Genomic DNA, 24062 nt, shown 5'->3' on the forward strand with positions numbered 1-24062 from the left:
CTAAGTACACAAATTTCTCAACCTGAAATCTGAGTATGACATAAAGATTCAGAGTGTATATTTTAAAATGTTACAATGCAAAAAGTTTTCTGAAATTCAAATTGGGCCTTGTGGTTTTTAAGACTTTCTGCTTCAACAACTAGTTTTTATTTGCAGAAAATATCTAGTCTTCATTTAGATTAAGAAATTTATATGTACTTTTAAGAGTCAGGTCCAGGGAGGTTTCAAGATGGCGGCCTAGAGGGTGGCTGCATTTCATGTTGCTCCAGGACTCAGGATTCAAAAGAGGAGATATTGAGATGCTTGGGACCAACTCAAAGCAGCCGGGTGACTCTCACCCTGTGGGGGGGCATCCCGGATGGGACGGTGGTCCCGGAACACAGGAAACTTTGTGAAGTAGAACTGCCGGCGAGACACCCCTCCCCCCGCTGGAGCAGTGAACTCGGACAGCTGGGAGCGCCTTAAAGGAGGCCGCTCGGCACAGCGCTGGGACTGGGAGCAACCACTGGGGCTCCAGCAGCTGCCCAGGGGAAGAGTGGCGAGGAGAGCTGTGTGGACTCAGGACACCGGGGCCTGCCCTGAGGAGGAGGAGGAGGAGCGTGGCCACTTGGATTTGGAGTGACTGCACCAGAGCTGCAGGCGGTTGCCAGAGGAGAAGCTGCGCGGCGAGCTGTTTGGACCCGGAGCGACGCTTCTGAACCCCGGGGCCTGCCCTGAGGACTAGGAGGAGGAGGAGGAGCGCAGCCGCTTGGATTCGGGGTGACTACACCAGAGCTACAGGCGGTTGCCAGAGAAGGGGCTGCGTGGCGAGCTGTTTGGACTCAGACCACTTCTGAACCCCGGGGCCTGCCCGGAGGAGTGGGAGGAGGAGGAGGAGGAGTGCGGCGGGTCGTTTGGACTCGCAGTGACTGCATTAGAGCTCCAGGCGGCTGCTCGGAGGAGAAGGCGAGTGGTGAGTTGTTTGGACTTAAAGTGACAGCTCCTGAACACGGGGGGGCTGCCTGGAGGGGAAGCGTGGTGGGACGTTTGGTCTTGAGTGGCCGCACCAGAGCTCCGGGCGGTTGCCCAGGGGACCCGTGCTGCGGGTCACATAGACTCAGGGCCACTCAGAGCGACCGCTCTGGAACACCCGGGGGGTTATCTGGAGAAGGAGGAGGAACGGGGAGGGTCACTTCGACTCGGAGTGATTGATTGCCCAGGGCTACAGGTCGTTGGTGGAGGTGGAGGCACGCAGTGAGTTTCTTGGACTCCTAGTGACCGCACCGGAATACTGGGCGGCTGTCTGGAGGAAGAGGCCTGTGGCGGGTCTCTGGGACTCAGAGTGATTGTTCGGGGCCCCAGGTGGCTGCTCAGAGGAGGGGCCGCATAGCCAGGTGATTAGGTGCAGAGCAGGGTCCCAGGATCTAGGAGGCTTCTTGGTGGAAGAGCCGCACAGAGACAGGCTTAGGGCGGAGCGAAGGTTCCAGGCCTGCGGGCAGATTCTCTGAGGAAGGGCAGCCTAAGGAGAGTCATCTGCAAAGGGTGAGGCTCCCAGGCCCAGGAGGTAGGGCCGGGCCCCTGGGAACTTTGCAGAGGAAGGCAGCCCAGCCCAGGCGGTAGCTGTAAATTGAGGGGAACCTCTAGGAGGGAACTGACCAGCGAGACCTCCCCACTGGGTGAGTCTTCCCTGCTGGGTGAGGTTTCCCCACAAGGACGGTAAAACCAGAGACACAGGCCCAAACAGGCCTTGCCTCAGCCCACAGCCTAGGTCCCCTTTGGATGATCATTGGTCAACAAGCGGAGGCACCTCTGCCCACTAGCAGGGATTATACCCCACCTGAAGGCCACCACTCCTAGAGAGGCAGCTTCCTTGTGGAGCACCGCATTATCAACTTCCTCCAAGACTTCAGCCTACTGAAGGCTAAGGGGGGATATATATAGAAATCTTCAGGGACATTGTAAGTCAATAGAGGAAATCTGCAATATCTCAGCGGTCCTCTGATACCTGAACAATATGAGAAAACAAGGAAAGAAAATGCTGCAAACAAATCTAGATGTTACATCAATAAAACCCAATGACAGCATGGCAGAAGAAATGACAGAAAAGGAGTTCAGAATGTACATAATTAAAATGATCAGAGAAGCAAACGATGAGATGAAAGAGCAAATGCATGCACTGAATGATGAGATGAAAGAGCAAATGCAAGCATTGATTGATCGCACCAATCGACAGTTAAAAGAGCAAATACAGGAAGCAAAAGATCATTTCAATAAAGAGTTAGAGATATTGAAAAAAAAAACAAACAGAAATCCTTGACATGAAGGAAACAATAAACCAAATTAAGAACTCCATAGAAAGCATATCCAATAGGATAGAACACCTGGAAGACAGAACCTCAGACATTGAAGACAAAATATTTAACCTTGAAAACAAAGTTGAACAAACAGAGAAGATGGTAAGAAATCATGAACAGAATCTACAAGAACTATGGGATATCATGAAAAGGCCAAATTTAAAAATTATTGGGATTGAGGAAGGCCTAGAGAAACAAGCCAAAGGAATGAACAACCTATTCAATGAAATAATATCAGAAAATTTCCCAAATCTGAAGAATGAAATGGAAAATCAAGTTCAAGAGGCTTATAGGACTCCAAATACACAAAATTACAACAGACCCACACCAAGGCACATTATAATGAAAATACCTAACATACAAAATAAAGACAGAATTTTAAAGGCTGTGAGAGAAAAGAACCAAATTACATTCAGGGGGAAACCAATACGGATATGAGCAGATTTTTCAATCCAGACCCTAAAAGCTAGAAGGGCCTGGAACAACATTTTTCAAGCCCTGAAAGAAAATGGATGCCAACCAAGAATCTTATACCCAGCAAAACTTACCTTCAAATTTGATGATGAAATAAAATCCTTCCATGATAAACAAAAGCTAAAAGAATTTACAGAAAGAAAGCCAGCATTACAGAACATTCTCAGCGAAATATTCCATGAGGAAGAGATGAAAAAGAAAGAAGCAAATCAGCAAAGGGAGGAATTATCCTAAAGGAATTGTCAAATAAAGAAGGAACCAAGTCGTGTCAAACAAATAAATAAATAAAATTTAAAAAATGAACCAAATGACCGGGAAACCAAATCATATCTCTATAATAACCCTGAATGTTAATGGCCTGAATTCATCAATCAAAAGACATAGACTGGCAGATTGGATTAAAAAGAAAGATCCAACAATATGTTTCCTGCAAGAGACTCACCTCATAGAAAAAGATACCCATAGACTAAAGGTGAAAGGATGGGGAAAAACATACCATGCACATGGACTCAGCAAAAAAGCTGGAGTATCCATCCTCATTTCCGATAATGTGGACTTCAAGCCAAAGTTAGTCAGAAGGGATAAAGAAGGTCATTTCATACTGCTTAAGGGAAGCATAAATCAGCAAGATATAACAATCATAAACATCTATGCCCCAAACAGTGGCTCATCTATGTATGTTAAACAAATCCTTCTCAATTTCAGAAACCAAATAGACCACAACACAATAATACTAGGTGATTTTAACACGCCTCTCTCACCACTGGACAGATCTTCCAGACAAAAATTGAACAAAGAAACCATAGATCTCAATAACACAATCAATAATTTAGACTTAATGGACATTTATAGAATATACCATCCAACCAAGAGCGAATACACTTTCTTCTCAGCAGCACATGGATCCTTCTCTAAAATAGACCATATATTATGCCACAAAGCTAATGTTAGCAAATACAAGAAGATAGAGACACTAGCATGTATTCTATCAGATCATAATGGATTGAAGTTAGAAATAAATGAAAGAGTAAAACACAGAAACTATTCCAACATCTGGAGATTAAACAATATGCTATTATATGATGAATGGATAACAGAAGATATTAGGAAGGAAATTAAAAAATTCTTAGAGGTAAATGAGAACAAAGAAACATCATATCAAAATCTCTGGGACACTATGAAAGCAGTACTTAGAGGGAAATTTATTTCATGGAGCGCATTTAATAAAAGAAGTAAAACTCAACAAATAAACGACCTAACACTACAGCTCAAAGCCCTAGAAAAAGAAGAACAGAACAGCACCAAAAGTAGTAGAAGACAGGAAATAGTTAAACTCAGAGCTGAAATCAATGAAATTGAAACAAAAGAAACAATAGAAAAAATTGACAAAATAAATAGTTGGTTCTTCGAAAAAATAAATAAAATTGATAAACCTTTAGCCACACTAACAAAGAGAAGACGAGAGAAAACCCAAATCACTAAAATTCGGAATGAACAAGGAAATATCACAACAGACAGGATTGAAATACAAAACATAATTAGAAGCTATTTTGAAAATCTATACTCCAACAAAATAGAAAATTTCGAAGACATCAACAGGTTTCTAGAGACATATGACTTGCCTAAACTGAACGAGGAGGACATAAACAATTTAAATAGACCAATTTCAAGTACTGAAATAGAAGAAGTCATCAAAAGCCTACCAACAAAGAAAAGTCCAGGACCAGATGGGTTCTCAGCCGAGTTCTAAAAAACCTTTAAAGAAGAGCTCATTCCAATACTTCTCAAAATATTCCATAAAATAGAAGAGGAGGGAACCCTCCCAAACTCATTCTATGAAGCCAATATCACCCTGATACCTAAACCAGACAGAGACTCATCAAGGAAAGAAAATTTCAGACCAATATCCTTAATGAACATCGATGCAAAAATTCTCAACAAAATTTTAGCAAATCGCATACAAAAACATATTAAAAAGATAGTGCACCATGATCAAGTGGGTTTCATCCCAGGGATGCAAGGTTGGTTCAACATCAGGAAATCAATAAACGTAATTCACCACATTAATAGACTTAAAGTCAAGAATCACATGATTATTTCAATAGATGCAGAAAAAGCATTTGATAAAATACAGCACCCCTTCATGCTCAAAACACTAGAAAAAATAGGGATAGTGGGAACATTCCTTAACATTGTAAAGGCCATTTATGCTAAGCCCATGGCTAATATCATTCTAAATGGTGAAAAACTGAAAGCATTCCCCCTAAAAACTGGAACAAGGCAGGGATGCCCTCTTTCACCACTTCTATTCAACATCGTTCTTGAGACTCTGGCCAGAGCAATTAGACAAACCAAAGAAATTAAAGGGATACGAATCGGGAAAGAAGAACTCAAACTATCCCTGTTCGCTGATGATATGATTATATATTTAGAGGAACCTGGAAATTCCACCAGAAAACTCTTAGAACTCATAAGTGAATTCAGTAAAGTAGCAGGTTACAAGATCAATGCCCATAAATCCAATGCATTTTTATACATAAGTGATGAATCTTCAGAAAGAGAAATTAGGAAAACTACCCCATTCACAATAGCCTCGAAAAAAATAAAATACTTGGGAATCAATCTCACAAAAGAGGTGAAAGACCTCTACAATGAGAACTATACAACACTAAAGAAAGAAATTAAAGAACACCTTAGAAGATGGAAAGATCTTCCATGTTCTTGGATAGGAAGAATTAATATTGTCAAAATGGCCATACTACCTAAAGTGCTATACAAATTCAATGCAATTCCAATTAAAATCCCAATGATGTACCTTACAGAAATAGAACAAGCAATTATGAAATTCATCTGGAAGAATAAGAAACCCAGAATAGCTAAAGCAATCCTTAGCAGGAAGAGTGAAACAGGGGGTATTGCAATACCAGATCTTCAACTCTACTACAAAGCAATAGTAACAAAAACGGCATGGTATTGGTACCAAAATAGAAAGGTAGATCAATGGTATAGAATAGAGGACACGGACACAAACCCAAATAAATACAATTTTCTCATACTAGACAAAGGTTGCGGGGGCGCCTAGCACATAAAACTCATGCCAGGGAAGTGTGCCTGGCGCATAAAGACCCATGCCAGAGGTTGGTAATCTTCCTCTGGAGGATGATAGCAAGGACTCGTCATAAGTTGGGTGCTGCCAAGGACTTCCCTGGAAGACGATAGCAAGGACTCGTCGTAAGTTGAGTAAAGCTGGAGCCCCTTCCTCAGAGTGTTAATCTCTCTTCCTTTTTTGTTTTTCGCCAGAACTCACAATATTACGCGGATTAATCATGTTTAATAAAGTTCTTCGGTTGAAGGATGATGGGAACACAAACAGTTCATATGAGTTAACTCAATTCCAGTAAAATAAAGTTCATTTGTTTACACAAAGCACTAATATTCCTATAGGGAATGGTGGACATTCTGAAGCAATATGTCTTGTGATGTTTTTGCTAACTTTTACAAGATTCCCAGACATCTAGTTGCATATAAGTGATTCTCTTAGCTTCAGTGATCAACATATTTATTACATCTGGTTTCTTCTGCAAAGTAATGAGCCTCCCACAGAAATACATTATATTTAGTTCAAAAGAAAAGTTTTAGTTCTTTTAGATGAAGATTTTTTACTCTGAAGATAATAACTTGGTTCTTAATAGTATAATATGATTTAACATAACATAGACATGTAATTATAGTCATGAAAAATTAATAACAAATTACTAGAAGTTATAATTAATCTTAGCAGTAAGAAATCAAATAAAAGTTAAACTTCAAGGAAAAACAGGTGGTATACATCAACTTGCTTTTGTAAGTTTCGAGTCAAGGATACTTCATTGTGGGGAAGTGTCAAGTAAGATAAGATGTTACCAGATGGCACCTGTTGGCTAAATGCCCAAATCCTTCTTCTGTTATCTATGCCCTTGAAACTTCCTCCTTAGTAAGTTTGTAAAGGGTATAAAAATTGTTGGTGAATTCAATAAACTTGTCAGCAACCTAACACTGACCTGAGTCTGTGTGGTTGCAGTCCATCGCCGACGCTGCGCCGCCTAATCACTCGGGGCTTTTACATTTCAGGCCATCAAGGACCCCTGGACTCTGCTGCTTGGGCTGGTCCCCGGCAAAAGGTGCCAAAAATATGCAATGGAGAAAAGATAGCCTCTTCAACAAATGGTGCTGGGAGAATTGGAAATCCATATGCAACAGAATGAAACTAAACCCATATCTCTCACCATGCACGAAACTAAACTCAAAATGGATTAAGGACCTCGGAATCAGACCAGAGACCCTGCAGATTATAGAAGAAAAAGTAGGTCCAAATCTTCACCTTGTTGGTCTAGGATCAGACTTCCTTAACAGGACTCCCATAGCACAAGAAATAAAAGCTAGAATCAACCACTGGGATAGATTCAAACTAAAAAGCTTTCTCTCAGCAAAGGAAACTATCAGCAATGCGAAGAAAGAGCCTACAGAATGGGAGAATATCTTTGCCAATCATACTTCAGATAGAGCACTAATCTCCAGAATCTATAAAGAACTCAAAAAACTTTACTCCAAGAATTCAAATAATCCTGTCGACAAATGGGCTAAGGAAATGAATAGACACTTCACAGAAGAAGATCTACAAGGAATCAACAAACATATGGAAAAATGTTCAACATCTCTAGTAATAAGAGAAATGCAAATCAAAACCACCCTAAGATTCCATCTCACCCCAATTAGAATGGCGATTATCAAGAATACGAGCAACAACAGGTGTTGGCGAGGATGTGGGGAGAAAGGTACACTCATACATTGCTGGTGGGGCTGCAAATTAGTGCAGCCACTCTGGAAAGCAGTGTGGAGGTTCCTTAGAAAACTTGGAATGGACCCACCATTTGACCCAGCTATTCCACTCCTTGGCCTATACCCAAAGGACTTAAAATCAGCATACTACAGAGACACAGCCACATCAATGTTCATAGCTGCTCAATTCACAATAGCCAGACTGTGGAACCAACCTAGATGCCCTTCAATTGATGAGTGGATAAAGAAACTGTGGTGTGTATATACAATGGAATATTACTCAGCCATAAAGAATGATAAAATTATGGCATTTGCAGGCAAATGGATGAAATTGGAGAATATCATGCTAAGTGAGATAAGCCAATCTCAAAAAGCCAAAGGATGAATGATCTCGCTAATAAGTGGAGGATGACACATAATGGGGGGGAGGGAAGGGTTTTGTTAGGGTTAGAGTTAGGGTTAGGGAGGGGGGCAAGTATGGAGGAAGGAAGTACTGTATAGAGGGTAAAGAGGGGTGGGAGGGGTGGGGGGAAGGGAAAAAATAACAGAATGAATCAAACAACATTACTCTATGTAAATTTATGATTACACAAATGGTATGCCTTTACGCCATGTACAAACAGAGAAACAACATGTATCCCATTTGTTTACAATAAAGAAAAAAAATGAAAAAAAAAAAAGAGTCAGGTCCAGTAAAGTACAATACCTTTACAATAGAAATGTTGAGAAACAGATTTAAATTTCTCCTTTTTAACAAGTTCTCACAGTTTAAATGTAAATATGGAACCCAGGATGGAAAAGAGAAAAGTTCTCCAAAAAGTTTATGAACTAAAATTTAAAGCATCCAGGAGAAAAAAAAAAAAGTATGCAGTGTTCTTTATAGTATTCAAACTAAGGCATCAGGAAAATTACATGACTCATAAATACTTACCCAAACCATTAAAGATTTATTTAGTCCTGAGTATAATTAATTAAGTTCATTTACAAGTCACAGTGAACTTACCCAAATAATCCTTCCCAAATCTCATATTTCCTGTGCTATTAGAATGCTTCTCCTGGGCTGAGGTTGTGGCTCAGTGGTGGAGCACTTGCCTACCTGTGAGGCACTGGGTTCACTCCCCAGACCACATAAGATAAAATAAATGTATTGTGTTCATCTACATTTTAAATATTTTTTCAAAAAGAATGCTTTTCCAAATATAATTTTGTTTCTGTTATGGATTTTCAAAAGTCCCTACTTCCCTGAAGTAGTAGATGGAACATTGATATTTACAAAGGTAAAAATAAAAATTCAACACAATTGTGCAAAATAATTTCTCCTGAGATAATTTCCAAATAAGATGACAAGAAAAGCATTGTTAAACTGTAAGACTAAGCATTTCACAAACAGAATTCAGAGCAAGAAAATTAATTTGACAAGAGGGCATTTACCTTGATATCAGATTTATTGTTGCCCTTTTCTGAAGTAGGCTTGATATCATCAGGATCAGGTCTCTCTGCAGAACTTCTGAGCAAAAATACATAACAAAAATGGGTGAGTCCATTCCAGTTTTTAAAGTAATAAAACCTAGTGAATGTTTGGGTATCACTATATTAAATGAGGGTTTGGACTCATAGGATTAAAATATGACTCCCATTTTAAGAAAACTTTTGTTTCCCTCATTCTGCCTCTGCTTTTCCCATTCTATAAATCATTCAGTAAAGTCACACTTGGCTCCATTTCAAAGAGTGATGGCCAATACAAAGACAGAAAACTGAGAATAATGTATTTTACAAATCTCTCTGTCCTGAAGACTGAACTGAAAAATCCACTAAGTGGCCAACATAAACTTTGTGGCCTGACTTGAAACAAACCTAATAATCTAACATGAGGTAGGAAGATATATTGCTTTTGCTCCATTGTATCTCCCTGGATCAGAGACTAAGATGGCTAACTCGAAATTTCAGCCTTGGTGTTTCAGCCTGGAAACCACCTGCTGAAGTGTCCCTCTTGATTCCCTTTATGCAAAAGTAGCACAGAGATTTCCCTGAAACATTTTAATGGTTTGAAAGATGAAGACCCAAAGAAAAAAACAACAAATATTTATGCTGTTACTGGGAATCCCATTCTTAGAGAGATTGAAACATTACAAATTTTAAAATTCAATTAATTTCCCAGTACAGTTCCTGCCTTATTCAGGGCCACAAAAAATATCAAGCACTTTAAAACACTCACAGACACTCACTCAATGGAAATGATTGCCTATGAAGTAGAGGAATGCTACTTGGACTTCCGTTTCCCCAAGTACTATCTAAATATCTTCCTTCCTGTGGGTTTGCATTCCCATGGCCATCTTCAGAAGGACCTCTAAATCTTCATCCTATGAAGATGCAGTTTCCTGAAACAAGGTTGGCTCCAAGGACCATGAGTGGGTGTGGCTCTTTCCCTACTCCATTAAAACAAGCTAAATGGAGTCTCAGTTACTGGTCTCAGCATAAGCACATTACCAACCATCCAACTGACACTCCATGATAGCTCTGTCAAATTGTACCCTGTCCTACCCTACCTGTACATAGGAAGGACATGAGAGACTTGGCAAAAGGGGTGGAAGTGAGCATATGCCTGCTCTGGGCCATAGATCATGCGGTTTAGCAACTTCTAGTCTTTGGTGCTTGAAGTTTGATATACCACCATCACATTCCTATATGCTCTACAGATTCTTCTCAGCAGCTTAAAAGTTTTTAACATCTTTCAACAGAAACCCTGAAGTCTGTCATTCCTACAAACATGAAAGCAACAACATGTTTTGGACTCCTGAAAACTCCCTTTTAATATGATTTTCTACATAGTTCCCAACATCCATGTCCCAAATTCTCATTTTATCTTCCTCAGACAAGGTTAAAACCCCAATATGTTGATCTCTTTTAGAAAAAACAATGATTTCTACACAATTAAGTGTTTTTCCTCTTCAAACATGCTCTCCCTTTGTTAGTTCTATTATGATTCTCTAACTCCAGGTTCACTTAATAATTCTCTTCTGATCATCTATATTTGGGTTCACTAGACTCACTCTCCCATTTTATTGTTGAAACTCTCACATGATCTAAGACAATATAGGAGAGTTTTGGCCTCCCATTAAGAAACATATGTTCAAATCTCATTGCTGCTACTTTCTACAACCAGATAATATCCTTTAATATATTTAAGTTTCATGTTAACCATCAAAACAACCAATTAGGCAGAATACAGAAAATATTTTGAAGTATTAGAGACTTTTTGACTAATTACTAAGATTCTTTAAATTTCTGTTATTCTCTGTGATTTTGATTGTATATACAGAAAAAACGAGGTACAGAGCTGATAATAACATTTTAAAAGTCGAAAAGAAACACCAAGAAAAGCAGAATAGAAATTTTTAAAAATTCAAGAAAAGATTACAGCTATAGAAAAAGCAAAAGTGATAAAAAAAATAAAAATGTTTATGGAACTATAGACAGTGGTACTAGCCTGATGAGAAAATCAAACTGGAAAGTCAAGAACTAGAAAAATCAATTAAACTATTTTCTAAATATGTGTTTAAGAAGATTAATGCAATTAATACTATGTATTCATATATATCACAGTTAAGTCATAGGTATTCTTCACCAATAATTACCTAACTTTGCTTATATAAAACCCTTGCTCCTATGACCCTAGCTATTTGAGATTTGCCCTGAAAGGTTTGAAGTTTAAAAATGTATGGTGTGTCACTGCAAATTTCAAAAATAGCACAAATTCTTCAAATATAAACATGTTTTTCGGGAATGTCTAATTTAAATGTTAAAAGACAACTGTTTGAATTAACAAATTCATCTGATATGGACCTGCATCTTGATCCTTTGTGCCACACACATCCCTATCAATCTATGGGAAAGGGCAAGAGAATGAATTTGTCAATCAGGCTCCTGATCAAATCATAGGCCAGCTACTTATAAATTATGAGATCATGGGCTCATTAGTCAACTTATTTGAATGACAGTTGCTTAATCACTGATTAATAGGTTGTAAGAGCACAGCTTCTTTCAAAGATGCTGTGATGACTATAAGAAAGTTTTAAGCACATATTATGATGTCTGGATAGGACTAGAACATCCAACAAATTTTATTTCCTTTTGTCTGCATTTCCTCATTAACTTTATTAGTTTCATTAGTTTTCTTTTCTAATTGTAAAAATCATACCTGGATAAAGAGTCATCACTCTCTAAAACAGAAAAGGGTGAAATAAATATGTTATTAACAACAGAAAATATATAATAGTAGAAATAATGAGTGATTATTTTTTAAATACAATCCTTTGGGACCAGTCCTGAAGATTATCCTACACTGGATATCAATTATATTACTGATAGGCAATTAATGCAATATGAATCAAGGTTACATACAAAGAAGCACAGGTATAGACTGTAGGATAGCAAACTTTTTCTGTAAAATAATACCAGAAAATGTACCATGTCTTCAGAAAGATGTTGACATCCAAGTTCAGAAAGTATTTAGAACCCCAATTGAACCTAACCACAAAAGTAACTCTCCACATCATATTATTATACACAATTGTCAAAAACACAAAACCAGAAAGAATATTGAAAGTTACAAGAGGGAATAGTCAAACCACTTATACAGGCAAACCTATAAGAAGAACACAGTTTTTTAAACTGAAAATTTAAAAACCAAATCAGTACACAATGATGTCTTTCAAGCACAAGAGGGGGAAAAATGGAAAATGAAAGGGCATTTATCATATAATGCAGAATAAACCAGAAAGTCAAGTATCATGTGTTTTCCCTTACACGTGCAGTCTGGAAAATAAATAAATAAATAAAAGGATACTCTGAAAAGAGAAGTGATGACTAGGGAAGAGGAAGAAGACTGGGAGAGGGAGAGAGAAGGGAGAGGTAGAAAGTAGGAAGAGAGGTAGGATTCAAGTATGATATCCTTGCTTGGAAATGTTAGAGTGGAATGCAGTCATTTTTACAATAAAAACACTGTCCATTTTTATAGCAAGCCCAATTTACTATAATGTAACTATAGAAACAACATACAACATACTAATTTTAAAATATTATTTAAATAAAGGTAATATGTCTGAGGCTAAATTTTAATTAACGAAACATTTTTTCAGAAAACAGATTTAAATTTTAGATTATAAATTTCAGCTTTTAAATTTTCTACAATGTAATAATTCTAAATTACAGGATATTAAGAAGAAAATTAAGAAAAATATGAATGCCATATACACATTGATTTGTTGCCACTCCTTTCTGATCATACTTTCTTATACAGGGTAGGAACACTAAGAGTAATTCACTATCAAAAGGAACTAAGTTCCATACTCTGCACCAAATAAAAAAAAAATAAAAACATTGTATCCATCTACAAGTAAAAATATATTTTTTAAAAGGTTTAACCTGCTTTCCTGGTTTTAATATGTTCATATGCTTCCCTAATAAGATCCAAAATTAATTTCCTATTATAGTTTATGAAAAAGTAATGAAATTAGTATCAATGCTGATAAGAGAAATACTAACCAAACAAATTGTGAAAAGTATTTTAGATAGCATCAAACCTAATATCAGTACTTGACCCCATGTATTTCAAATGTGCAAGTTTTCTCTACAGGTTTTTAACCTTACAGTTATTTTTATGTTGTTTGGAGAGGGGGTGTTTGTTTTGTTTTGGGGATAAGGTTTCCCCACATTGCCCAGGCTAATCTTGAAACCCTGGGCTCATGTGATCCAACTGCCTCAGCATCCCAAGTAGCTGAGGTTGAAGCACATGCCACTGCACCCATAAGTTGTAACCAAAGAAGAAAGAAGTAAGGTGAAGTGAATTTCACCTACTCAAGACTCAAGACATTAACTAGAATAGCCTGACATAAAGGAAAGTATCCTGAATTCAGAAGATGTCCTCTATGATCAATAGCTCTTTGTTCTTGCACAAATCATTTCACTTAGGCTCAAATTCTCCTCCTAAAAAATAAGGCTTGTACTGCTTTAGTTCACCAGGTTGTTTTGTTATGAAGATTTAATGAGAGAATATAAACTATGCTGAGAGAAATAGTAAAGTAATGGAATAATTTGTACATTAATGCTGAACTCTGAAACCTGAGTAAAATCCAATTTTTCACAGGTTCAAATATTACAATTGTTAACAAATGCTAATGAGTCTTAATTTGCGCCACGGGCTGTGATATTCTCTGTGCTTTCTTGTTTAGGACAAATCACCTATTTAATAATTTGTAATTTGATTTATTTTTAAATATAATTGAAAGACAAATATCCTCTATAATTAAACTAATCAATCACTGGGCTTGGACTATTACTATTACAGCAGATCTTTGTTCAGAATGAGGTTTAATTTCCATGTTGATCTCTAACTAACTTGAAAGAAGCAACCTTCTTTTATATGTGGATGCTGATGTGTCATAATGAGGCTTAGCTCTTTTAGATGCAATGAATCTACTTTAATTTCTGAGAATTCTGTTTAAGAAAGAATTGAAATATTCTGTAAAATGAGAAACAGATCCTAGTAGCTGGGTAAATTTTCATTTGCAGGGAAAAAAATCATGTGAGGTAATCAAAAGTTGGCAACCTCACTGGGAAACTCTAACCTGGGCCTCCCACAACCAAAGAAACTGTGCTTCACAAGATATAACGAGGCTTTGTGGTACAGATCTGTTAGAAAAGGTAAAAGGGAACTCTCAACTCTTCCTGTAACATTTTTTGAGGCTATCCCACAGTTTTGAATGATGCCAAATGATATGTGTTGGCCAAATGACAAACAAAAGCCTCAGAGGACCACTCATCATGAAGGTCTAGGCTAGCATGTGAGCTCCACATAAGGTTGTAAAGCTGAAGGGCAGGATCAGTGTGCTCACTGTGGAGTGGATAAAACTGGGAATCCTGAACCAAAGCAGAGTGCCCATTGAGAAACAATGGCTGTACGTGAAAGGAAAAAATGTAACTTTTAAGTGTAAGTGGGTATTACCATAAAGACTCAGGGATCTGGGTCAGTCAGGACAATGTAGTAGTAAAGTTAATCATTATCAGACTGCAGGACTACTTCTAATTGCAACACTGTAGCAACAGAATTAACAGAAACAAAAGAATGATTGAAAAGTTCTTTTATTCCCACCCTCTGGTGAAAGAAAATTTTCTTTGTTAGACATAAGAAACTCCTCAGAGAAATTAGAATTGCTACTTCCCAGCAAAAATAAGGATATCTTCTGGTAAACTGACATTGCAAGACCCGAAAATTCAAAAATAAAAATCAAAGATATGATGCTATTTGTGCCCCACATGCAGGGGTTATACTTGAAATGTAATGGATATTGCTGGGATTCCTAAGGATAAAGGTTTTAAAAGTCCTGAGACAGACTGATGGCTCTAGCTCAGTACTGGAGTGCTTGCCTCCCATGCCTGAGACCCTGGGTTCAACCTCTAGAACCAAAACAGAGAGAGAGAGAGAGAGAGAGAGAGAGAGAGAGAGAGAGAGAGAGAGAGAGAGAGAGAGAGAGAGAGAGAGAGAAAGAGAGAGAGAGAGAGAGGTCCTAAAATAAACCCTGCACACATTTTTCCTTCTAACTAGTCTAGACTTTTGCAGGGGTCCAGACTGAGGAAGAGGACAAAGTCACTGCATTCCAAACATATCTGAGCTATGAAATCTCATTGATGTGTAAGATGCAATAGTTGTAAAAATTTTGAACCTCCGTTTAATTAGTATGTTAATGTAGACACTTACACATTGAAACCACTTGCAAGAGCATAGGATAACGCTCTCTTTCCAGAATGATCTTCTGCTAATCCATCAATACCTCCATGAAAAAGAATCTCAATTACATCTTTTGATTCATATTTTGCAGCCAGCATGAGGGCTGTTCTAAAATAACAAAGAGATAATTTCGCCCCTTAGATACTTTAAATGATGAACTGTCTTTAAAAGTTATTTAAACAGATAATTTGATATATTTTTTGAATTTGGTTGTGTAGAACTAAATCTTTACATATATTAACACACATAAGTATCTTAAAGTATTCATCTTTACATATTGCCTCCAAGTCAAATAGAAAACCCAAAACAGGAAACCTCTTGTTCCAATGGGGTATTACATAGAAGAAGTTGCAAATTTAAAGTCCTTTGATGGACAATAACTATGAAAAGGTCATTTAACTAATATAGGTAAAGATTTAACTGAAGGATAATCCATTTTTCCCTAGTCTAATGTAATATGTTGTAACTCAGTTACCTAAAAAGGTCAAATATGTAAAAGTTATTTGCTGGCTTAACAATAGGAATAAATATGGTGATGATAATAGTCATCACAGTTTCAGATATTGATGATGATAAGCATCTGCTAAGCACTGAAATTGATGCAATCTACACAGTCTTTCAACCATCCTTCAAGCTTATATTTTCCACATTTTTATGTTAAGAAACATATTTAGTGATGAGTAATTCTTCCAAGGTGACACACCTCACAATTAGCAAAGGTAGGAATCCAAACCAGTCATGTTTGGATCCACACCTATCACTTGAGTCCTTCTCACCCACTTATGACTTATGTTTATTAGCAAATATTTATAACACTAAAGCTATTTTATTTCCCTTTGCTCAGGTCCATCAAAATTTGTTAGAAATCAAAAGGAAAAATTGAACATAATCTGACAATAGCAATTAACACTCAGAGATAACCAAAAATCCATGTTCTTCAAAGAAATTTTAAAGCAAAGGGTCATCTAAAAGTAAATGATTTTCAATGCCTACTTATGTTCAATAGAGCACACTATTTTTTTTTTTTTTGAGAATTGTAATTAATTTTTATTTAGGGATAACCTAATATCAGTTACTATAAAAAACAAAGTAATTTAAAGCAAACAATCATCCAAATGAAAAAATGATTTTCAATATCTATATTTGATTAATATAGCAATTTGAAAGGGAAAGTATGTAAGAAACAGAAGTTGAAAACAATAGAAAGGTTGGAAGTTCAGTATTAAATCAAAAATAAACTGAGTCCATACTTTACATGAAAACCCTTTGGCTAACATCAAATCATGTGGTCAATGAAATCCACTTACAGATAAAAAACAACAGGCAATATTTGAAAGGAAAAAATTATACATATCTTTGTAAGGCCCAGTCCAAGAAATTACATATCAACATAAAAGGTGGTTTGTGCTTATATTTCTCTCTCAATACTTGTAAGTTGACATTCTCCTTCCAATTAATCTAATATTTCTGATTCAAGTGACTATTACCACACCATTAAGGCTTTTTAAAAAAATAAGATCAACTTGCTATACCTTCCCTTCTTATTGACAGCATGTATATTTGCTTTTATCTGAATTAAAAATTCTGCCATCTGCTGTTTGATTCTTGTCAGAGCAAGTAAAAGTGGTGTGTGCCCTTTCTGGAAAACAAAAATAATTTATTATCAAAATCACTCAATTGAACTGAAAATCTGATAACAGACCATATGAACATAAAACATATGATATATAAAGAAAATGAAGAGCCAGCCTCTTCTTCCTACCACACTTCATGTCTACATGAACTGCTCTTTCACTTTACAATGTCCTCCTCTGCCTAGAGCGGCCACATGACCTCCAGTCATCTCCAAAACTTGCTTCAAATGTTACTCTTTCCAGGAATCTTTGCCTCTGTCATAGCCCTTGTCATGATATTTTGGAGATATGTAATTGCTGCCCTGTCTAAACCAAAACCTTCTTGAGGACAGGTACTGTAACTTTATTCTCAAAAACTAAACCACAGTAAGAAAAGGATTTAAGTATCTTATTGAATTAACGAGTTAAACTTTGATCAGTAGAGCAGAGCTTATCAACGGATTTTCTGGAGAATGTCAACATTTCCAGAAATAACAAGCCTCATCAGAAAAAAAACAATTTTTTTTATTGTAAACAAATGGGATACATGTTGTTTCTCTGTACATGGAGTAAAGGCGTACTATTTGTGTAATCATAAATTTACATAGGGTAATGTTGTTTGATTCATACTGTTATTTTTTCCCTTTCCCCCACCCCTCCCACCCCTCTTTTCCCTCTATACAGTCCTTCCTCCATTCTTGTCCCCCTCCCTAACCCTAATTCTAACCCTAACACTAACCCCTCCCACCCCCCATTATGTGTCATCATCCACTTATTAGCGAGATCATTTGTCCTCTGGTTTTCTGAGATTGGCTTATCTCACTTAGCATGATATGCTCCAATTTCATCCATTTGCCTGCAAATGCCATAATTTTATCATTCTTTATGGCTGAGTAATATTCCATTGTATATACACACCACAGTTTCTTTATCCACTCATCAATTGAAGGGCATCTAGGTTGGTTCCACAGTCTGGCTATTGTGAATTGAGCAGCTATGAACATTGATGTGGCTGTGTCTCTGTAGTATGCTGATTTTAAGTCCTTTGGGTATAGGCCAAGGAGTGGGATAGCTGGGTCAAATGGCGGGTCCATTCCAAGTTTTCTAAGGAATCTCCACACTGCTTTCCAGAGTGGCTGCACTAATTTGCAGCCCCACCAGCAATGTATGAGTGTACCTTTCTCCCCACATCCTCGCCAACACCTGTTGTTGCTCGTATTCTTGATAATCGCCATTCTAATTGGGGTGAGATGGAATCTTAGGGTGGTTTTGATTTGCATTTCTCTTATTACTAGAGATGTTGAACATTTTTCCATATGTTTGTTGATTCCTTGTAGATCTTCTTCTGTGAAGTGTCTATTCATTTCCTTAGCCCATTTGTCGACAGGATTATTTGAATTCTTGGAGTAAAGTTTTTTGAGTTCTTTATAGATTCTGGAGATTAGTGCTCTATCTGAAGTATGATTGGCAAAGATATTCTCCCATTCTGTAGGCTCTTTCTTCGCATTGCTGATAGTTTCCTTTGCTGAGAGAAAGCTTTTTAGTTTGAATCTATACCAGTGGTTGATTCTTGCTTTTATTTCTTGTGCTATGGGAGTCCTGTTAAGGAAGTCTGGTCCTAAGCCAACATGTTGAAGATCTGGACTTACTTTTTCTTCTATAATCTGCAGGGTCTCTGGTCTGATTCTGAGGTCCTTAATCCATTTTGAGTTTAGTTTCATGCATGGTGAGAGATATGGGTTTGGTTTCATTCTGTTGCATATGGATTTCCAATTTTCCCAGCACCATTTGTTGAACAGGCTATCTTTTCTCCATTGCATATTTTTGGCACCTTTGTCTAGTATGAGAAAATTGTATTTATTTGGGTTTGTGTCCGTGTCCTCTATTCTGTACCATTGATCTACATTGATCTATTCTGTACCATTGAATTACATTTATTGATTTCCTGATGTTGAAACAACCTTGCATCCCTGGGATGAAACCCACTTGATCATGGTGCACTATCTTTTTAATATGTTTTTGTATGTGATTTGCTAAAATTTTTTTGAGAATTTTTGCGTCCATGTTCATTAAGGATATTGATCTGAAATTTTCTTTCCTTGATGAGTTTCTGTCTGGTTTAGGTATCAGTGTGATATTGGCTTCATAGAATGAGTTTGGGAGGGTTCCCTCCTCTTCTATTTTATGGAATACTTTGAGAATTATTGGAATGAACTCTTCTTTAAAGGTTTTGTAGAACTCAGCTGAGAACCCATCTGGTCCCGGACTTTTCTTTGTTGGTAGGCTTTTGATGACTTCTTCTATTTCAGTACTTGAAATTGGTCTATTTAAATTGTGTATGTCCTCCTCGTTCAGTTTAGGCAATTCATATGTCTCTAGAAACTGGTTGATGTCTTCGAAATTTTCTATTTTGTTGGAGTATACATTTTCAAAATAGCTTCTAATTATGTTTTGTATTTCAATCCTGTCTGTTGTGATATTTCCTTGTTCATTCCGAATTTTAGTGATTTGGGTTTTCTCTCGTCTTCTCTTTGTTAGTGTGGCTAAAGGTTTATCAATTTTATTTATTTTTTCGAAGAACCAACAATTTATTTTGTCAATTTTTTCTATTGCTTCTTTTGTTTCAATTTCATTGATTTCAGCTCTGAGTTTAACTATTTCCTGTCTTCTACTACTCTTGGTGCTGGTCTGTTCTTCTTTTTCTAGGGCTTTGAGCTGTAGTGTTAGGTCGTTTATTTGTTGAGTTTTACTTCTTTTATTAAATGCGCTCCATGAAATAAATTTCCCTCTAAGTACTGCTTTCATAGTGTCCCAGAGATTTTGATATGTTGTTTCTTTGTTCTCATTTACCTCTAAGAATTTTTTAATTTCCTTCCTAATATCTTCTGTCATCCATTCATCATATAATAGCATATTGTTTAATCTCCAGATGTTGGAATAGTTTCTGTGTTTTACTCTTTCATTTATTTCTAACTTCAATCCATTATGATCTGATAGAATACAAGGTAGTGTCTCTATCTTCTTGTATTTGCTAACATTAGCTTTGTGGCATAATATGTGGTCTATTTTAGAGAAGGATCCATGTGCTGCTGAGAAGAAAGTGTATTCGCTCTTGGTTGGATGGTATATTCTATAAATGTCCGTTAAGTCTAAATTATTGATTGTGTTATTGAGATCTATGGTTTCTTTGTTCAATTTTTGTTTGGAAGATCTGTCCAGTGGTGAGAGAGGCGTGTTAAAATCACCTAGTATTATTGTGTTATGGTCTATTTGGTTTCTGAAATTGAGAAGGATTTGTTTAACATACATGGATGAGCCACTGTTTGGGGCATAGATGTTTATGATTGTTATATCTTGCTGATTTATGCTTCCCTTAAGCAGTATGAAATGACCTTCTTTATCCCTTCTGATTAACTTTGGCTTGAAGTCCACATTATCGGAAATGAGGATGGATACTCCAGCTTTTTTGCTGAGTCCATGTGCATGGTATGTTTTTCCCCATCCCTTCACCTTTAGTTTATGGGTATCTTTTTCTATGAGGTGAGTCTCTTATCGGCAACATATTGTTGGATCTTTCTTTTTAATCCAATCTGACAGTCTATGTCTTTTGATTGATGAATTCAGGCGTTAACATTCAGGGTTATTATAGAGATATGATTTGGTTTCCCGGTCATTTGGTTCATTTTTTAAATTTTATTTATTTATTTGTTTGACACGACTTGGTTCCTTCTTTATTTGACAATTCCTTTAGGATAATTCCTCCCTCTGCTGATTTGCTTCTTTCTTTTTCATCTCTTCCTCATGGAATATTTTGCTGAGAATGTTCTGTAATGCTGGCTTTCTTTTTGTAAATTCTTTTAGCTTTTGTTTATCATGGAAGGATTTTATTTCATTGTCAAATTTGAAGGTAAGTTTTGCTGGGTATAAGATTCTTGGTTGGCATCCATTTCCTTTCAGAGCTTGAAAAATGTTGTTCCAGGCCCTTCTAGCTTTTAGGGTCTGGATTGAAAAATCTGCTGATATCCGTATTGGTTTCCCCCTGAATGTAATTTGGTTCTTTTCTCTCACAGCCTTTAAAATTCTGTCTTTATTTTGTATGTTAGGTATTTTCATTATAATGTGCCTTGGTGTGGGTCTGTTGTAATTTTGTGTATTTGGAGTCCTATAAGCCTCTTGAACTTGATTTTCCATTTCATTCTTCAGATTTGGGAAATTTTCTGATATTATTTCATTGAATAGATTGTTCATTCCTTTGGTTTGTTTCTCTAGGCCTTCCTCAATCCCAATAATTCTTAAATTTGGCCTTTTCATGATATCCCATAGTTCTTGTAGATTCTGTTCATGATTTCTTACCATCTTTTCTGTTTGGTCAACTTTGTTTTCAAGGTTAAATATTTTGTCTTCAATGTCTGAGGTTTTGTCTTCCAGGTGTTCTATCCTACTGGATATGCTTTCTATGGAGTTCTTAATTTGGTTTATTGTTTCCTTCATGTCAAGGATTTTGTTTGGTTTTTTTTCAATATCTCTAACTCTTTATTGAAGTGATCTTTTGCTTCCTGTATTTGCTCTTTTAACTGTTGATTGGAGTGATCATTCAATGCCTGCATTTGTTCTTTCATCTCATCATTCAGTGCGTGCATTTGCTCTTTCATCTCATCGTTTGCTTCCCTGATCATTTTAATTATGTACATTCTGAACTCCCTTTCTGTCATTTCTTCTGCCATGCTGTCATTGGGTTTTATTGATGTAACATCTAGATTTGTTTGCAGCATTTTCTTTCCTTGTTTTCTCATATTGTTCAAGTATCAGTGGACTGCTGAGATATTGAAGATCTCCTCTATTGACTTACAATGTCCCTGAAGATTTCTATATATATCCCCTCTTAGCCTTCAGTAGGCTGAAGTCTTGGAGGAAGTTGATAATGCGGTACTCCACAAGGAAGCTGCCTCTCTAGGAGTGGTGGCCTTCAGGTGGGGTATATTCCCTGCTAGTGGGCAGAGGTGCCTCCACTTGTTGACCAATGGTCATCCAAAGGAGAACTAGGCTGCGGGCTGAGGCAAGGCCTGTTTGGGCCTGTGTCTCTGGTTTTACCGTCCTTGTGGGGAAACCTCACCCGGCAGGGAAGACTCACCCGGTGGGGAGGTCTCGCTGGTCAGTTCCCTCCTAGAGGTTCCCCTCAATTTACAGCTACTACCTGGGCTGGGCTGCCTTCCTCTGCAAAGTTCCCAGGGGCCCGGCCCTATCTCCTGGGCCTGGGAGCCTCACCCTTTGCAGATGAATCTTCTTAGGCTGCCCCTCCTCAGAGAATCTGCCCGCAGTCCTGGAACCTTCGCTCCGCCCCTAAGCGTGTCTCTGTGCGGCTCTTCCACCAAGAAGCCTCCTAGATCCTTGGACCCTGCTCTGCACCTAATCGCCTGGCTATGCGCCCCCTCCTCTGAGCAGCCACCTGGGGCCCTGTACAATCGCTCTAAGTCCCAGAGACCCGCCACACGCCTGTTCCTCCAGACAGCTGCCCAGTATTCCGGTGCGGTCACTAGGAGTCCAAGCAACTCACTGTGTGCCTCCTCCTCCCACCAACCACCCGTAGCCCTGGGCAACCAATCACTCCGAGTTGAAGTGACCCTCCCCATTCCTCCTCCTCCTCCAGGTAACCCCCCGAGTGTTCAGGAGCGGTCACTCTGAGTGGCTCTGAATCCATGTGACCCGCTGCTCGCGTCCTCTGGGCAACTTCCCGGAGCTCTGGTGCGGCCACTCGAGACCAAGCGACCCACCGCACTTCTCCTCCAGGCAGCCCCCCTGTGTTCAGGAGCGGTCGCTTTAAATCCAAACAACTCACCACTCGCCTCCTCCTCTGAGCAGCCACCTGGAGCTCTAATGCAGTCACTGCGAGTCCAAACGACCTGCCGCACTCCTCCTCCTCCTCCTCCTACTCCTCAGGGCAGGCCCCGGTGTTCAGAAGTGGTCTGAGTCCAAACAGCTCGCCACGCAGCTCCTCCTTGTCCACGTTCACTGCTCCAGCGGGGGGAGGGGTGTCTCGCCGGCAGCTCTACTTCACAAAGTTTCCTGCGTTCAGGGACTACTGCCCCATCTGGGATGCCTCCCCAACAGGAGAGACTCACCCGGCTGCTTTGAGTTGGTCCCAAGTCTCTCAATATCTCCTCTTTTGAATCCTGAGTCCTGGAGCAACATGAAATGCAGCCACCCTCTAGGCCGCCATCTTGAAAACCCCCTTTTTGAGTTCTTTATAGATTCTGGAGATTAGTAATAGAGCACACTATTAAAGAAAAAATACAAAGAAGTAGAGGTTGAAATACACTGAAGGGTTAAGCATTTCAGTATTGGATGAAAAAGTAAACAAAGAGTCCATATTATATAAAATGGATGAAACTAATGTGAAACTCCTTTGGCTAATGGATTGATGCTATGACCAATAAACTCAGATTACAAATAACTAACACCAACCAATATTATAATAAAATCTGAATTGTACTACATAATGTTATTTGTATTACCTCATCACAATAATTACTTTTCTAAATGGTGATTTGTGTTCATATGATTCACTTCATCCCAATAATTATAAGTTAATATTCTTCTTCCCATTAATCTAATATTATTTACTTCAATGATCATTATCATTCCATTAAACTTCAAAAAATATCACCATTTTACCTGTTTACCTTGTTGACTACATGTATATTTGCTTTATTCTGAATGAGAAGTTCTGCCACCTGTTGTTTATTGTGCTTCAGTGCAAGTAACAGTGGTGTGTGCTCATCCTAGAAAACAACAAATTATTCACCGAATTTCTCAACTGAAGCAGAAATCTTATAAAAGACCTTCCAGGTTCCAGAAATCTTGGCCTTTATCATAGTATCATAGGACCTTAAATTTGTGTGTTTGCAACTTCCATCTAAACCAAGAACTTCTTGAGGACAGGAACTAGGTCTTTTATCTCCATAACCCCAAACACCAAAACATAAAAGGTAAAGGATTTAAGTATTGTTGGAATTAATGAGCTAAATATTCTTTTCTAGT

At 38.0% G+C, this 24062-nt stretch overlaps 1 protein-coding gene across 1 annotated transcript in view; it reads right to left on the minus strand.

The window, feature by feature from the left end:
• Positions 1-8323: 8323 nt before the first annotated feature.
• Positions 8324-24062, minus strand: part of LOC306643898 (uncharacterized protein) — a 28904-nt gene continuing 13165 nt past the window's right edge. The window contains exons 2-6 of the mRNA XM_079110244.1: positions 23697-23803; positions 15382-15519; positions 13050-13108; positions 11824-11845; positions 8324-9132 (exon numbers count right to left, since the gene is read on the minus strand). Coding sequence (XP_078966370.1) covers positions 9033-9132; positions 11824-11845; positions 13050-13108; positions 15382-15519; positions 23697-23803 — 426 coding nt within the window. The 3' untranslated portion in view covers positions 8324-9032. The remainder of the gene's footprint in view (positions 9133-11823; positions 11846-13049; positions 13109-15381; positions 15520-23696; positions 23804-24062) is intronic.

The sequence above is a fragment of the Sciurus vulgaris genome (genome assembly GCF_902686455.1).
Source record: "Sciurus vulgaris genome assembly, chromosome: 14".
Lineage (NCBI taxonomy): Eukaryota > Metazoa > Chordata > Mammalia > Rodentia > Sciuridae > Sciurus > Sciurus vulgaris.